A 16,137-nucleotide genomic window follows, 5' to 3' on the forward strand; every position below is an offset into this window, starting at 1 on the left:
TTGTTTTAATTCAGCTACATAGAAGGGCCTTCGACTATGAACTACGTATTTAAGGTCCCGCCATAAACATCTCAATGGGTTTTGAAGCCAGGACCTTGACTAGGCCACTCCAAGATTTAATTTCCCCCCCTTTTTTTTTCAGTCATTCAGAAGTGGACCTGCTGTTGTGCTTCAGAACATTGCCCTGCTTCACAACTCTACTGTACTTGAGCTTCAAAGCATGGACTGATGACCAGATATTTTCCTTCAGTACTTTCAAGGTACATATCTGAATTCATACTTCACTCAATTAGGGCAAGTTGCTCAGGCCCTGAAGCAGCTAGGCACCCCCAAACCATCACACTACCATCTCATTTGACTGTGGGCGATGATGTTCAAATTATGTAAAGCTGCATTTGCTTTACAACAGATGCAAGAGACCCGTGTCTTCCAAAATGTTCCACTTTTAAATCAACACTCCACAGAACATTATCCCAAAGATCTTGGGTGTAAATCAAGGTGTTTTTTGGCAAATGTTACACAACCCTTTATGCTCCCATTATTCAGCAGTGTTTTTCACCATGCAACTCATTCATGGATGCCATATTTGCCTAGTATCTTTCTAACGGTTGAATCATGAATGGTGATATTAACTCGGCTGAGACAGGCCTGCAGTTCTCTGGATGTTTGCCTGGGTTCTCCTGTGACTTTCCAAATGAGTTTTCACTCTAGGAGAAAAAGTTTGTTGGACCGGCCACTCCAGGTCAGATTACCACCATTCCAAGTTTTCTCCATTTGGAGATGATGGCTCTCACAGTGGCTTGCTGAAGTGCTATGGTTTTAGAGATTATTTTGTAACACTTTCTTAATTGGTATTTTAATAATTTTCTCTCAAGTCTTCTGAAAATCCTTTTAGAATTTTTAGTTTAGATTCAATAGGACTGGCAGCAATTAAGCTTGGGTATTTCTAGTCTAATTTAACCTGATGTCATTTAAATTTGGCTCACTGGTTGACAGAGTGACTATGCAGGCAATTACTTTTCCTTTAATAAATCAAATTATTAACTGTGTTAATTATTTTTGCTAAATTTTCAGATAAAAAAATTGATGAGGCTTTTGTTATGTTTAGATGCACAAGGTCCACCTAGCCATCTTCATGGCTGCCACACTTACCTTGTTAATCTCTCTATAGCTTGTATGTGGACATTGGTGTGTGTCTGGGCTAAAACAGCCTCATGCTGTGCACACTTCACACATAAGCCACTGACAAGTCTTCCATTAGACAGGGAATTACGTGATTCCTGATGCCTTAATCTTCCTTTAAGATCTTCACAGTCTTTTTGAGAAATGGCTAAATCTTTCCTAGAATAAAGGATTATTTTATATTAATTAATACTCAAGAACAACAATTTGAAAAAAAAGAAACCATTCACTGTTAATCGTAACATAATTGTGATCTGGCTGATTAATTTAGTTTTTTGTTTTTAAACAAATTAAGAATTAAATAAATAAACATGAATTCCATCCATCCATCCATTTTCTAACCCGCTGAATCTGAATAAAGGGTCACGGGGGTCTGCTGGAGCCAATCCCAGCCAACACAGGGCACAAGGCAGGAACCAACCCTGGGCAGGGTGCCAACCCACCACAGGACACACACAAACACACCCACACACACGAGGGCCAATTTAGAATCGCCAATCCACCTAACCTGCATGTCTTTGGATTGTGGGAGGAAACCGGAGCGCCCGGAGGAAACCCACGCAGACACGGGGAGAACATGCAAACTCTACACAGGGAGGACCCGGGAAGCGGACCCGGGTCTCCTAACTGCGAGGCAGCAGCGCTACCACTGCGCCACCGTGCCGCCCTAAAAATGAATTCATAGAATAAAATAGTAAGCTGTTTATCTGCACATTTCACATTTTCTCATTAAATATTGTATGTTATACTTTTTTGCCTTGAGACGTGACATGATTACACTTGCTGTGAGAATCTATGGCATATTTAAGTACTGTACAAAAAACAAAACAGAAGGTTCACAGTAATAAACTGATTGCATTGATGCAACAGGTTCTTTCAAAGTCTTTCTAGTTATGGCCTTAAGCTTCATTTAAATCAAACATTCCATTAAAGAAAAAAGATCTACCCCTAGTCAACAGCATTTTAAAAAATATTTTCTGCATTTAATCTTCAACATTAAATTCAATTGCTTTTCCCCCTGTCTTTTTGATGGGCGGTCTACATGGTTTCACTACGAAGTCATCTCTATCACACCAACAATGTACTGACTCGGAGAAAGTTAGGTATTTACAAGGGAGAAACCTACAAAATGAAGAATGTGAACATACATTTTTCCAAATGTTGACTTATTAAATCTCCCAACATTATTTTTTCAGGTATTATAAAAACAAACTACCCCTCCTTTATTTCTGATTCTAAAAAGATTAAATACATTCACACTTCTCTTTTCATACTGGATTAATCCTGTTTAGTATTCTAGAACCAATGAGCACAAAGCAGGAAACTCCTCAGTATGGGAAACCAAGGTGCTAAGCAAATAAAATCAGAACATGTAAACTGGAAAAGACATCCAAAAGCGCTGTGATGCTGCTGTACAAACAATTCTGATTTAAGAGATGAATTTGCCAAGTACTGTAGAATTTCTGAGATTAGTAATTTTGATATTACCTTAACGATATCACCTGTGCTTCATATACTTCTGTTTTAGCTTGGTAAAGCAAGTTTAGCTTCTCCTAAAATATGTATAAAAAGATAAATCAATAATTATCTACTAAATAAATCTATACCTTTGAAGCTTAAAATTGTAGCTTGTTTGTTAAATCAAAGGCAGTTAGACTCAAATCCATTTAACTTTCGTGTTAAAAATTAAGAAAATGTATCTAATCCTAAAAAAGCCAATGCAAAGGGTGCTGAGAATGTTTTGTATTTTTTTTTTGTATAATGAAAGTAAAGAACATGCAGTACAAACCAGTTCCATTTGCCATTTTGTGAATTCTGCAGTGCTGCTTATTGCTTGCGGGGACTGGCTGATATATGCATGCTTTGATTCAGAAGTCACTGGCACATTATTCTGTATAATCTTGGATTCATGGTTGGTAATCTGGAATGAGACAAAATTACATAACAGGAGTAGAAGGTCGGAAAACTGACAAGATACTATGCCTTGAAACAGACTGATGTCCCACCCAAGACTCTTTATTGCTTACTGCTCTCTTTGGCTGGGATAGGCTCTGGATCCTATGATCCTGAATGGGCTTAAGAAAGCTCAGCAAATAAAGGTTTAATGTATAAACATAGTGTGTGACCCAGAAGCAGAATTCAAGACTTCAAAAACAGAAATGTATTTACAGTGATAAAGTAACTAATAGTAACCACATCACTGATTAGAAAACTATTAGTAAATTTACTAGCATTTCCTTTATCAACTAGATTACACAGTGTGACATGTACGATAGCCACAAACTTAGAAATACATAATTGGAATATGCAATATACCTGCCCCCCCACCCCCAAGTTAAAATAAAGCTTTTTCATTTATTTACTCAACTAGTAATTTTTTTTCCCCTTAAGTAACCCATGACGTATCATTAAGACATGATAAAAGAAAAGTAAAATTGTAATCTATAGATTACTGTCTAAGTCATAAACACCTGATTATATTATGCTGTATGAAAACACAATTTGTTTTATTTTGTCAAAAGTAGACTTGAGTATTCAAGAATTAATTTATAGACATCTTTAAATAACATAATGAATATACATTTATGAAAGGAAGTCCACAACTTTTAGGCATAAATACAAGGTATTTACAGAATTAGAATTAATTCTACATGCATATCTTATATAATTATCCCCCAATTAAAATATTTGTGAAGTGATGGACATGCAGAGAAAGACCAAGTAGATAAAGTTTCTTTCTACATGGAAGAATGTGTCAGTTTGTAATGCTTCACTCAATCTTTTATTTTGCAGTGCCCATCATAAATTGAGCAGAGAGAGAAGATGATTGGTAGTAAACTGTGAATTTAGTATGTTTCTTTTTATTTATTGTTATTTATTAGACTTTGTTATAAATTAGTGTTGAGATAACCTAGTATGGATGATAATGACATTATTGTATTTTTGAACTTGCATCGGTTTAAACGTGAAAGAATTAAATATTATAGTAGTTGTACAATAAAGACAACTAAAAATATTAATGTTTAAGTTGGCGCCTAAGAAAAATAAGGACTTAATACAATGTGCATCATGCAGACCAATCTCACTTCTGAACAATGATGTTAAGATACTCTCCAAAGTTCTAGCTAGAAAGATTGAGAAAGTGCTTTGTTCGGTAATATCACAAGACCAAACCAGATTATATTAAAGGAACATACTTAGCTTCTAATCTTCGACACCTATTTAATGAAATATATTCACACACAAAGTCTAACATCACGGAGATCTTATTATCGTTGGATGCAGTGAAAACATTTAAAATGGTTGAATGGGACTAGCTTTTCACTACATTGCACAAATTTGGGATTTGGCCCGAAAATACGTGCATGGATCAAACTATAGCATACCAGTCCAGAAGCTTCAGTTTGTATTAACAAAATTGTTTCAGACTACTTCAAAATAGAACTTGGTACTAGTCAAGGATGTCCCCGGTCACCACTACTATTTGCAATTGCCATTGATCCATTGGCAGCTCACTTTTGAAATGCTTCTGAGATGCAGGGGGATTATTAGAGTAGGACTTGAACAGAAAATATCACTATATGCAAATGATATGGTACCATATGTAACAGATCAACAAAATACTGTGCCTGCAGTTCTAAAAGCACAAGCAGAATTTCAAAAGATATTTGGACTCAAGATTATTTTGAATAAAAGTGTGCTATTTCCAGTTAACTTGCATAGATGGTCTACCCTCGATCTTAATTAACATTGTCACAATGAATATCCTTCCCAAGCTTCTTTTTCTATTTCAAAAGCATCCTAATATACACATTAAGAAATCGTTTTTTAAGAAATTATATTCATAACCTCATTTATTTGGAATTCAAAACATCCATGTATCCAAAAGGCAACTCTACAAAGACCTAATACAGAAGGTGGTGTAGTTCCACCTAACTTTCAATTTTATTACTGGGCGGCAAATATATAAACTATAAAACCTGGACATCGACACAAATAGATGAACACACACAGGCTTGGTCCACAACAGAAGTAAAATCCTGCAGTACTTCTTTATATTGCTTACTTTGTGCCCCACTAAATACAAGTCATCTATACTAATAAAAGGCAAAGCCCTCACTGACTCACTCATCACTAATTCTCCAACTTCCCGTGTAAGTAGAAGGCTGAAATTTGGCAGGCTCATTCCTTATAGGTTACTTACAAAAGTTAAGCAGGTTTCATTTAGAAATTCTACGCGTAATGGTCATAACTGAATCCTACTTACATACATACATACATACGTACGTCCATAGCCTGCAGCTCGGTCGCCGTGTGAGGTGGCGTTGCGTCCCCCATCTCCACGCCTCCCACGTAGTTGGCTGCCTGCCTATATTGCGTCCCCCATCCCCACGCCTCCCACGTAGTTGGCTGCCTGCCCATATAAAGCCGTCTGTCACTCCGGTCTCTTCATTCCCTTCCTTGCTTTGCCACGGTATTCATGTCTCCCTGCTGATAACTGCAGCCTTTTTATTTAATCCACGACTTCTCCGCTGTTTTATTGTTCGTTTATTATGATTATAGTTATTTTGTAGGTATTTTAGATTTAGTTTACTGTTCAGGTACCCATTTCCTTTACCGTTCCAACCGTACCACCCTCATAAACATGTCTATCAAGGTGATCACCATCGATCAAAGAACTGAGTTGTTTCCATGCCTGAAGAAGCCGCCTGCCGTTTCCATTCTCTGGGTTACATATTGCACGGCCATATTAGGCTCACTCTTGATATCCGGAGAAACATTGTGTCTTATGTATTGAATGACTGGGACAGGTTCAAGGTGTGGACTGATGACGGTACAGGAGATAATTATACAGTATATAATAGCACAGTAGCACTATAACAGTGAAATGTTTAAGCCCTTCACCTATGGTTTTGCATGTGAGTTGATGGCTGCCGCCGAATTGTTCGGTTGTCGCTTTCAAGTGTACCAAAATGGCAAAATATTTTACACCTTTGGAGAACTGTGAATGCCACTTAAACATCTCAGATTCACAGGTGACGATTTGAGTAGTGGACACTTTGATGTTTATGAATGTTTCAACTCTCAAAAGCTGGATGCAAAGTTGCTTACAACGCTTGACAGATGCCGAATGTCACTTCAACACAACAAGTCCTGCAAATACTAACGTAATTGAAACAAACCAAGAAACTCAAACCGATTATGACAGCAGCAATCCAAGCTGTGAGAAAACAGTAAAAAGGAGGCGTGTCAGACGTTGTGGTACATTTTCTGATGCAGCTAGACAAAAACAACTTTGTGACGCTGCCGCCAAATACTCGCAGAAAAATCCACAAGTTAACAGACATGCTGTCACAAAATACTCGCAGGCAAATCCACAAGTTCAAAGAGACGCTGCTGCTAAATATTCGCAGGCAAATCCACAAGTTAATACCGGGAATCTTAGATTCACGAGTACCGATTTGGGTAGTCAACACTTTGATGAATGAAACCTGTTATCTTTACAACGGTTGACAAACAAGGAATGTAACTTGAACACAACACATCCTCCAAATACGAACCTGATTGAAAGAAATAATGATAATCAAATCCTTGATGACAGCAACACTCATACCAGTCACAAAATAATTACAATGACAATCATGTTACGTTATTTTTAAAATGTTTCCTTTTCTTTTTCATAACTTCTTTAACACACTTTAGATAACCACCCTTTTCTACCTTCTCAAACTTACACAATTTTAAATGTTTGGAAAACATATGGCATTAAATCACTTAGAGAGTTTTACATAGATAATGTCTTTACCTCCTACTAACAATTACACTCCAAATTTAACTTTCCATCAACACAATTTTCCAAGAGTTCCAAATTAGAAATTTTGCTAAACAAAAGCGGCTCAATTTCCCTTACCTACCACCTATTTCTATTCCGGAAGAAATTTTGATCAGTCTTGAGGACTCAGACAGCATTTCTATAATATATAAAAACATTTTAAAAGTCTCTGTTCCTTTCAAAGATCCCAGAGTACGGTGGGAAAAGGATCTCTTACTCAATATCTCAGAAAAGGAGTAGAGGGCAGCCATGCATAGAATTCACTCTAGCTCCATATGTACAAAGCATAGAATTATTCAACTTAAAATCTTTTATCGAGCACATCTGTCTCGTTTAAAATTGTCCAAAATGTTTCCATGGCAAGATCCAACCTGCAAATGTTGCAAACTAGTTCCAGCCTCATAGGACCATATGTTTTGAGTGCACACCAAATTAAAATCATTCTGGACAAACATTTTAAATGCCTATCAGACAGCCTTGGTGTCACAATCACTCCTAATCCACTAACAGCTGTGTCTGGTGGACTCCCAGATGGGCTTAAAGTGGAGAAGGACAAACAAACTGTAATTGTCTTTACTTCACTACTATCACATAGACTTACTGTATCTTACTCAACTGGAAGAATCATCCTCATGGGTGGCGGTTGAATTGAATTTAGTTTTGTCAGGTTTGAGCTGCTTGTATGGAATGTCACTTGCTTTTAATAAATTCAATAAAATGGAAAAAATAGCAAAAGAAAGTTCATTTACAACTCTTTCTTAGGGCTTCATAAATTCTCAAAAAAAAGTACAGTAATTGAATTTTTTCTTACAGTGGAATCTTTTAGAACATCTTCAGTTGGCTTTGACTTGAGCTCTTCGCGAACTACAACCATTATACGTTGTTTCATGTCAGACAGCTCCGTCTGTAAAAATATATAGGTGTTACCCGATCTACAAGTCTATATATGTACTTATGCAATACATACAATTTTATTTGTTCTAAAAAGAAAAAAAAAAAAAGAGGGGTAAAAGTCATGTCACTACAGTGGAAATCTTAACATTGTTTTCTTGCTAGTTACACAAACAATGGACTGAAAGGGCTCTTCTTGTTTGCCAGACATTACAGTACCTTTTCTTGTTTTTTAAATCTTATTTAATATATGCAAAAGTTTTGAAACAAGAAACACTGTACTATATTTCTTCCAACTACTTAACTACAGACTCCAGTGACAGATACTGAACATAACTCAAGTTAAATTTAATTAAAAAGAAACAATAAAATGTAATTAACTAATGTGCCACACTACTCTTAGTTTCCAGTGTGGTATAGTCAGAATATTTTGCTTTTTTCTGTTTGTAGACTTTTGATGGTTAGCTGGGTTTACTGCACAATTCTAGAAAGATCTATGTTAAATTAACCAGCAACTCTAACTTACAGTATCTGTGTATGCTATGGTGTGGTTGTATACATTACAGCCCTGCTACTTGGTATCTGAAAATGTGGGATCAGGTCTAGAAGGATAAATACATCTTTAGACAGCATTATTTAGTACACTTGAATCTTGCTTTATATACCAAATACACATTTAAAATAACATTATTATTTTATTCCAAGAAAAACTATAAAATGAGCATGCAAATCTTCTCAAGATCTCTTGTTTGTTATTTCTATTTTCAGAGTACTAATGGCCAAAGAAACAACCTTGCAGAACCTAACTTCTGCCTCCAGATGCTGGATGTATTGAGACTGGCTGTGAATAATGGGGATGACATCTTCAACAGCTGGCACATCAGCACTGTGTGATTTTGCATCTTTCTGAAAAGACATTAAATGTAAATAATACCATCATCAAATATAGTATCCAAACTGCTAACTATCAAACTACTTAAAAAATAAAACTAATGATGACAGACATAAATTAAACATTTGAGGTTTAATAGTAATGATTTTACTCTGTTTGAGTATGGGTTTGAAAAAAGGACGAATTTCACTTAATAAAAGCAGTTAACATTCAAAAAGAATTTGTAAAATATTAAGCAAGGAAATGAAAGGAGAGCAAAGGAAATCAGTGCTACCACAGTTCTGAATTGAAAACCTGGGCATTGTCAATGTCTGCATGAAGTTTGCATGTTCTTCCTTGTCCACAAAGGTTTTTCACCATGTTCTCCAGCTTTTCTCACATAAAAGTACTCCAATGACATGCATATTAGGTTGACTGACAACCATACTGTATCTTTAAAATGTAATGCATATGGGAGTTTTCATAAGTGTGCCTTGTGATGGCCTGACATCCTGTCCAAGAGGACTTACCCCAGATGCTGCCAGAATAAACTCCAGGCCCCTGTGACTCTGGGCTGAATGAGAGTGACAGAACATAGAAGGACGTCTTTTGACACCACATTTTAGTAAAACAAACAGGATTATACTTGTATGTATCACATGTCCATACATCTAACCATTTTCTTAATCTGTTTAAGAGTCACAGGATGGCAATGCCTATGCGGACAGCAATAAACATAAGGTATGAACCAACATTGGATAGGACTATCACAGTTGCATTACAGGTTAATTTAGTGCCACTAATTCACTTGTGATCAGTGTTTGAACTAGCAGAGAAAAACACACTTAGTTACACACAATGCTAACTTGAATTTACTTAGGGGTGAAACTGAGTAAGAAATGTGTGCAGCTGACAAAATTGAAAGGCTCTGTCATTGAGTTGTTCATAATTGGTGTGTGTGGGAAATCGGGGATATACGGCACTTTTATACATCTAATCACAGTAGCAAAAACATGAAAATAAGAAGTATGACAAGGACTGGATTTTTTTTTTTTATAAAAACAATAATACAACTATAATAATGCAATGCATTTACTTCCAAATCTTAAGTCATACTGTAATTTTAATCAGTGATACCAAAGAAAAAAAAAACTTACAGAACATCTGACTGGTCAGATCTGGTCTCTTTTGAATGAAGTTGATATAAATGGAGGATAAATATAGTGTACAGAGGTGATGTAAAGAAGAATGTGCAAGAATTAATGCAATTGGAAATTTCTGATGTTTCAAAATGGGAAACAAAAGATTTTTAAGTCAAGACACCAAATTTAGAAAAGGAGATACAAGTGATCATGTCTAGTCACCCACCCACTTTTCAGTTAATTCACATTCTGGTTTGTGTCTAATTGACCTAAATTAGAAAGTACTCTTTAAAGGCCACCACACTTGTGTATATGCGGGTTTCTTTTTTTATAACACTCACTGCTTTTCCCTTCACTTCTGTAAAAATGTAATTACACTGTTGACACTTTGTATTGTTTATTCAGTGTTAAACAGATTCCTCCTATCCAGCTCCCTTTTCTTGACCAATGTCAGGCGAATCTGGTGATACAAAAGGCATAGTGGTTTATGTTGCCACTTCACAGATGCAGTGTCTTGGGTTTGAATCTTAAGCCCAGTTTTGTGTGTCATTCACATATCATCCAAATATCTACACGAGTATGGATTATTCTGTGCATATCTAGTTCATTAAGGGTAGAATAAAAATGTAAGCTACAAAAAAAGCCAAATTTAAAGTGTTGGCATTTAAACAGATTTTTAAATGTTCCACAGTATTACAATGGTGTATCTCTATTAATAAAGCATTCAAATTCCAGATTTTTGGTGCATAATGGCAAAAGGCTGCCTCGCCAGTTCTTTTAGGCTTGCCTCTTGGACAGTAAGCAGAACAATATTAGAAGTTCTAAGGTAAAAACATGGAATGTAGGGGCACAAGCACTCCAAAATATAGGAAGGAGCAAGACTGTTTAAGGCATTATATAAAATAAGCACTACTTTAAAGTCCACTCTTCAGGACAAAACTAATCAATGCAATGATGCTGAAACTGTTGAGACAGATTTGAATTTTCTTTTTCTGGCTTGCTGCTGCATTCTGGAATAACTGCAATCAACTGATGTCTTTTTAGGTAGACCAGTTAGAAGCACATTACAGTAATCTAGCCATTTTAAAAAAACAAGTGTTGAATTTATTTCACAGCATCTCCCTTATGTTATAAGAGATCTAACTTTTGCAATGTTTGTTAAATAAGGAGATGCACTCTAAGTAATCTGGCTAATAGGCCATTTAAAGTTTAGGTCATAGCTGAATTCCTTACTTCTGCCTTGACTTTTAATGATGAGGGATTAAGTTTATTTCTAATACCCTGATTATTTCCATTTTTACTAATGACTATGATTTTCTTATTATGTTGAGTTAGCTACTACTCTTCCATTCAGAAAAGAAAGACACTGGCTCAGAGAACCCATCATCAGGGCCATCAAATGCTATAGAAAGGTAGAGCTAGCTGTGTGTCATTGACATAGCTGTGGTAGTTCACCTTGTGTTTTGAGATAATCTGCCTTAATTGGAGCATACTGATTGAACATAACAGAAGGCCCAGACAGATCCTTGTGGTATGCCATATACAATATCATGAATCTCTGAACTACAAACACCACATTAAACACCTGTTATATAAGACTGAAACCAGTTTAAGACACTGTCCAAGAGGCATACCCACTGAGTAAGGCAATTTTTTTAAGAAAACTGCGGTCTGTGGTTTCAAATACTGCTTTCAGGTCTAAGAAAACAGATCAGATATGTGGCCGGAGTCCACATTAATCCACAAGTCAGGACAGAAACTTTTTTAATTGCTGAAAAACTGCTTTTTCTAGAAAAAAGCCAAAACATTGCATGGATAAGTTTGAATTTAGTTTTATCATCAACCATGCTTTATGTTGATGTAAAGCCATCTGTATATTTTAAATCAACACCCTTTAATTAAATAGGAATGTATGCCATTAACTGATAGAAATTCATTTAATAATTTATTTACATGCGAGTGTGAATGGTTTTGTTGGCCCGGTTCCTGACATGTGCCCTGTACTGCTATTAAAAGCTCTGTCTTATGAACACTATTAAAAAGGTTTTAGAATGTTTTAATAATGGAATGATGGTGCCAAGACTCAAAAAAAAAAATCAGGAATATTGACCTCTAGTGGACATTAAAAGTACTGCAGGGAAAATATATTCATGATGATATTGTAATTTTTAGAAGATGTTGTATAGGCCGAAAAAAGTTCCCAGATGGTCAGTTTTGGCCAGCACTAATTTACAGTCACAAATTAACCTAAATTGCATGTCATTAGTGTTGTGAGGGGTGAAAAAAAGACCACCCAAAGAAAGCCAGCAAGAAACAAAGAATGCTCAGACTCAATAATATATAGACAATGACTAAGCTTAGATTCATATTCATGCCCACTGGAGCAATGAGTAAGTGTTAGCATTAAACACTGTACTACCATGCTGTCCCTCTTCTAATTTGACATTCACAAAGCACAACAGACATATTTAAAAAAATAAAACATAACAATTTTCAGACAATGTATTATTCATACAAAATATTGTTATAAAGCCACATATAGAAGTAAATTGAAAAAAGAACAAGGAGTTTAGGATGTGCCCTACTTCAACTGGTGATAAAAATGTATTTATTATATGTTATACCTATAAAAATAATACCTGAACAAGACTGTTTTTGTTTCTTTTGAAACAAACAAGAGAGACAGAATAATGGGGAGAAGGGAATGACTAATATAATACCATTTTTGTTGTTTTTTGTCTACTTGATGAAGTTGCAAACTTTGCTTCTTTCTCTTTTTGACGGATTAATAATCGTAGTTGATTAACTAAAGGGAAAAAAAATCATAGATAAGAATTACAGATTCAAAATAATATTAGAGAACAGAACATTATCAGGGTGACATGGTAGCACAGTGGCAGAGCTGTTGCCTTGCAGTAAGGAGACAAGTGTTTGCATCCAGTGGCCAGAGTCCTCCTTCTGTGGAGTTCTCATGTTCTCCCAGCGTCTGCATGCTCCGGTTTTCTCCCACAGTCAAAAGACATGCAAGTTAGATGGACTAGGTTAAGTTGGGTGATGCTAAACTGGCCTTAAGAGTGTGGGCTGGATGTGTGTCTATATGTTTACCCAGCAATGGACTGGAGCTCTGTCAATGGGTTTGTTGTGGTCTTGTGCCCTATGCTTGTTGGAATAGGCTCTACAATAAAGCAGGCTTACAAAATGGTACAGAATAATGCTCAGTCACACTTAACCCAATTCAGGGTTTCAAAGGGGCCTAAGCACACTCTGGGTACATCAAGTAGGATCCTGAATATGGTGGTTCTTCCTTGCAGGGCTCACACTTTCATAGAGACAGTTTGGAATCACTAGTTCCCCTAACTTGTATGTCTTTAGGATGTGGTAAGAAAACTGAAAACATCCCACACACACATAAACCGAATGTGTATACTTAAAAGACAGCAGCCATATATGGATTTTCCTACCCAGGGTTTTAAAGCTGTGAGACAAGAGCGTTAAACACCATACCAACCTGCTACTCACATTGAAATTAAATGAGCAGTAATATCATATGTAAATACTTTAAAATGTAAACTTAAAAAAAAAAAAAAAACATAAAAAATTGTATTAAATGTAAACCAAGAGTACAAATAAATTTAAATGTAATCCTACCTATCACTAAGCAGATGTAATAAAGAAGTTTTCACTATACAGTACACTGTAATGACATGCATGGTAGGAATGTACCAATAAGGTTAAATGATATTTACTAAGTCATACCTGCTGATTCGGTCACCAATACTGATACTTGTTTTTTCCTATTACTGTATTATTATTCTTAAATATACAAATCATAACTAGTTTTCCATTTAAACAAATGAGTTAAGTTAATAGACTACTCATGTTTTAATCTTTGACAATATATGTACTTTCAGTTTTGTTAGTTGTTTTTGTTTTAAACATGAACAGTGTACTGCAGCCTTGGAAAGAATAACGTTTATTTATTGAAAAAGTTCTGAAGTAACAACCTTGCTATATACTAACTTTTTACCCTACTTCTGCCATGCAAGAGATCTGCAGAACATGTGTTGCATAACATTATTTTGTTACTAGTGTTGCATAACATTATTTTGTTACTATTGCCATTCATGAAGAAAAATAACCTCATGGCCAATATGTAAACCACTGTTCAGAGAGTAGTCATATATTTTAGTTAATGGTGATACACTAATTATATCAGCCTGATTTAATAAAGATAATGAAGACACACGTGTGATAACAAATACATTTTGACCAATACTATGTCCAATTTATCAGATATCCCTAATGGAGTAATATACTATTTAATAGTAACCATATATGGCTTGATATGACCCTCCTAAACAATCTTGATTAGTCATTTTTTAATTACTTTTTACTAGTAATTATAAACCACTGGAAAGATTAAAGAATAATGCTAGTAATGGGAGACTCAGTACCAAATCAACCCCACGCCAACCCCCCCAATATGCTGGAAGCATGTTTGGTAAATAAATAATCAACTTTGTATTTCTCACTCTTCTGCATTTTCCAAAAAAAAAAAAAAAAAAAGCACTTTGTCTTTAAAACAACAAGGAGCACAATAGGATAAAATGCTCTACTAATTTAATTTTGATACCTGGACCTCACCTGCATCACTCTGCTTTAGTTCACACCAGGACCTTTCCAGCTCTGTTTCTTGCCTACCCACTGTAACCTCAGGGCTGCTGTGAGTCATTTCTTCTGTGTTTTCTGAAGAGACAGCTTTTTCAGCAATAGGCTTCTCTTTCAAAACATTACAGAGCCGCTGTAAACTTCTACTGGCACGATCTGCAGGGTGAAGAAAGGCTAATTTTATTATTAGCAATAATACATTTTATTTATATAGCATCTATCCCATGCTTGAGGCACTTCACAGAGTCTCAGATGAAAACAGCAGGGTATATGTAACATTGGATACAGATCGTATATTCTGCACAGTGGAGAAACTAAGTATTGATTTGAATAAAAGACAATAATCCAGAGTAAAATACTAAACTCAATACTAGATGAAAAGGCTGAACAAATAATATTTGTGTGTGTGTATGTTTGATATAACACACACACAAATTATCCTGAGCACTTGGACAGAGAGGTAAGCTGAAGAAAGGGGCAGAATATTACATTAAGTTAAAAGCCTTCCTAAACACGAGTTTTAAGTTGTTGTTTTTTTTTTCTTCTGTTTTTTAATTGAGTCAGCCGATCTCCTTAATTTCAGGAGGTCATTCCAAACCCGGTGTGCTATATAGCTGAAGGCTCTGTCACCCACAGAGTGCTAGTTAGTGAGGGACACAACAAGATTCCTAGTATCAGAGGACCTTAGTGAGTGAATACGAGAAGAGCGATGGGGAAGTTCACTGATGTAGTCTGATGCAAGGCCATTTAAAGCTTTGTAGGTTATTAATAGAATTTTACATTCAATCCTATAAGACAAAAGGAGCTAGTGAAGGTGAAGCAGGATGGTTGTTATGTGCTCATCGTTGCTGGTTTGTGTAAGGACTCTTGCAAAGTATTAAATCAACTGGAGCTGTGATATACTGTATATACTCGCATTTAAGTCAGGACTTGGTTTTACCGTATAATGTCCGGTATTTTATAATGTCGGTCGTATAAGTTGAATGTGCAAAACTCATGCTATTGGTCCAAGAGACTATGATATGCTAACGCCCACCTGAGAGAGGAACCATGAAGCACACTTAAATTTCACTGAGGCAAATTCACTGAGAAAGCTCAGATGAAATTTAACGTTTAACGTTAAAATATAGTGGAGTATCATCTGCATAAAAATGAGAACCCTGTCCAAAGATACAAATAACAGACAAGGAGAAGCATTTTGATACAGAGGAGCAGAGGGCCAAGGACAGAGTCCTGAGAAACTCCTTGTGTGACTGGCGCTAAGCTGGGCCTGCTACAGCCAAGACTAACAAACTCTTGCCTATCAGCCAGATAGGACTTCAACTACTGGGGGGCAATGCCAGAGATGCATAGAATGTTCACCCTTCTGGACAGTAGAATGTCATGTTTGACCCGAGTGTGAAATGCTGCACTGACGTCTAACAGGATTAATACACTAGTTTGTCCAGAGTCTGCAGCCATAAGCAAATCATTAGTTACCCGAAGCAGAGCAGTTTTCACAGCTGTGCTGCGCTCTGAAACCACACTGAAAGGGTTCCATCAATTTATTA

At 36.1% G+C, this 16,137-nt stretch overlaps 1 protein-coding gene across 4 annotated transcripts in view; it reads right to left on the reverse strand.

Moving 5' to 3' along the window:
• sdccag8 (SHH signaling and ciliogenesis regulator sdccag8) overlaps positions 1-16,137 on the reverse strand; it is a 186,361-nt gene that overhangs the window by 150,296 nt on the left and 19,928 nt on the right. For 3 of the 4 annotated variants that reach the window (XM_039738727.1, XM_039738726.1, XM_039738725.1), the window contains 7 exons: positions 14,564-14,743; positions 12,640-12,725; positions 8,699-8,812; positions 7,827-7,919; positions 2,972-3,103; positions 2,671-2,735; positions 1,153-1,341 (listed from right to left, as the gene is read on the reverse strand). In XM_039738727.1, the coding sequence (XP_039594661.1) occupies positions 1,153-1,341; positions 2,671-2,735; positions 2,972-3,103; positions 7,827-7,919; positions 8,699-8,812; positions 12,640-12,725; positions 14,564-14,651 (767 nt within the window). In that variant the 5' untranslated portion in view covers positions 14,652-14,743. Of the gene's footprint in view, positions 1-1,152; positions 1,342-2,670; positions 2,736-2,971; positions 3,104-7,826; positions 7,920-8,698; positions 8,813-12,639; positions 12,726-14,563; positions 14,744-16,137 lie in introns of those variants that run through there. The other variant, XM_039738728.1, reaches the window with a different exon arrangement.

The sequence above is a fragment of the Polypterus senegalus genome, chromosome 16, assembly GCF_016835505.1.
Source record: "Polypterus senegalus isolate Bchr_013 chromosome 16, ASM1683550v1, whole genome shotgun sequence".
Classification (NCBI taxonomy): domain Eukaryota; kingdom Metazoa; phylum Chordata; class Cladistia; order Polypteriformes; family Polypteridae; genus Polypterus; species Polypterus senegalus.